Source organism: Penaeus monodon, chromosome 23 (genome assembly GCF_015228065.2).
Source record: "Penaeus monodon isolate SGIC_2016 chromosome 23, NSTDA_Pmon_1, whole genome shotgun sequence".
NCBI lineage: Eukaryota > Metazoa > Arthropoda > Malacostraca > Decapoda > Penaeidae > Penaeus > Penaeus monodon.
Window position 1 is genome coordinate 14,546,060 of NC_051408.1, and position 337 is coordinate 14,546,396.

Genomic DNA, 337 nt, shown 5'->3' on the forward strand with positions numbered 1-337 from the left:
ACGAAAATGGCAACAACACAGTATTCATCATACAGGAACTAAATCCTAAAACAGATACGGATTATCATAATAATCCCATCTATACGTAAAGGGGATATCTAAAAAAAAATAAGGCTTCTGAAACCCTTTAAAGGATTTTTTTTTATCCCTGAAGATTTCAGTTATCCAAAAAACCGCATCCTATTTTCTGACATCTTTCAGAGTTCATTCCAGACTTGAATTTCTCGAAGAGGGAAGCGTATTTCTTGGATGAAACACTGCCGAGCATTCTGTAGGAGGAAGAGAGGAAATGAAACATCATTTATTTGATTACATAATAAATCTGTGGCATTAGAAA

At 34.1% G+C, this 337-nt stretch overlaps 1 protein-coding gene across 1 annotated transcript in view; it reads right to left on the minus strand.

The window, feature by feature from the left end:
* Nucleotides 1-337, minus strand: part of LOC119588353 — a gene marked incomplete in the record, with an annotated part of 20,904 nt that overhangs the window by 382 nt on the left and 20,185 nt on the right. The window contains 1 exon segment of the mRNA XM_037937038.1: nt 1-269. Within this exon segment, the coding sequence (XP_037792966.1) occupies nt 158-269 (112 nt within the window).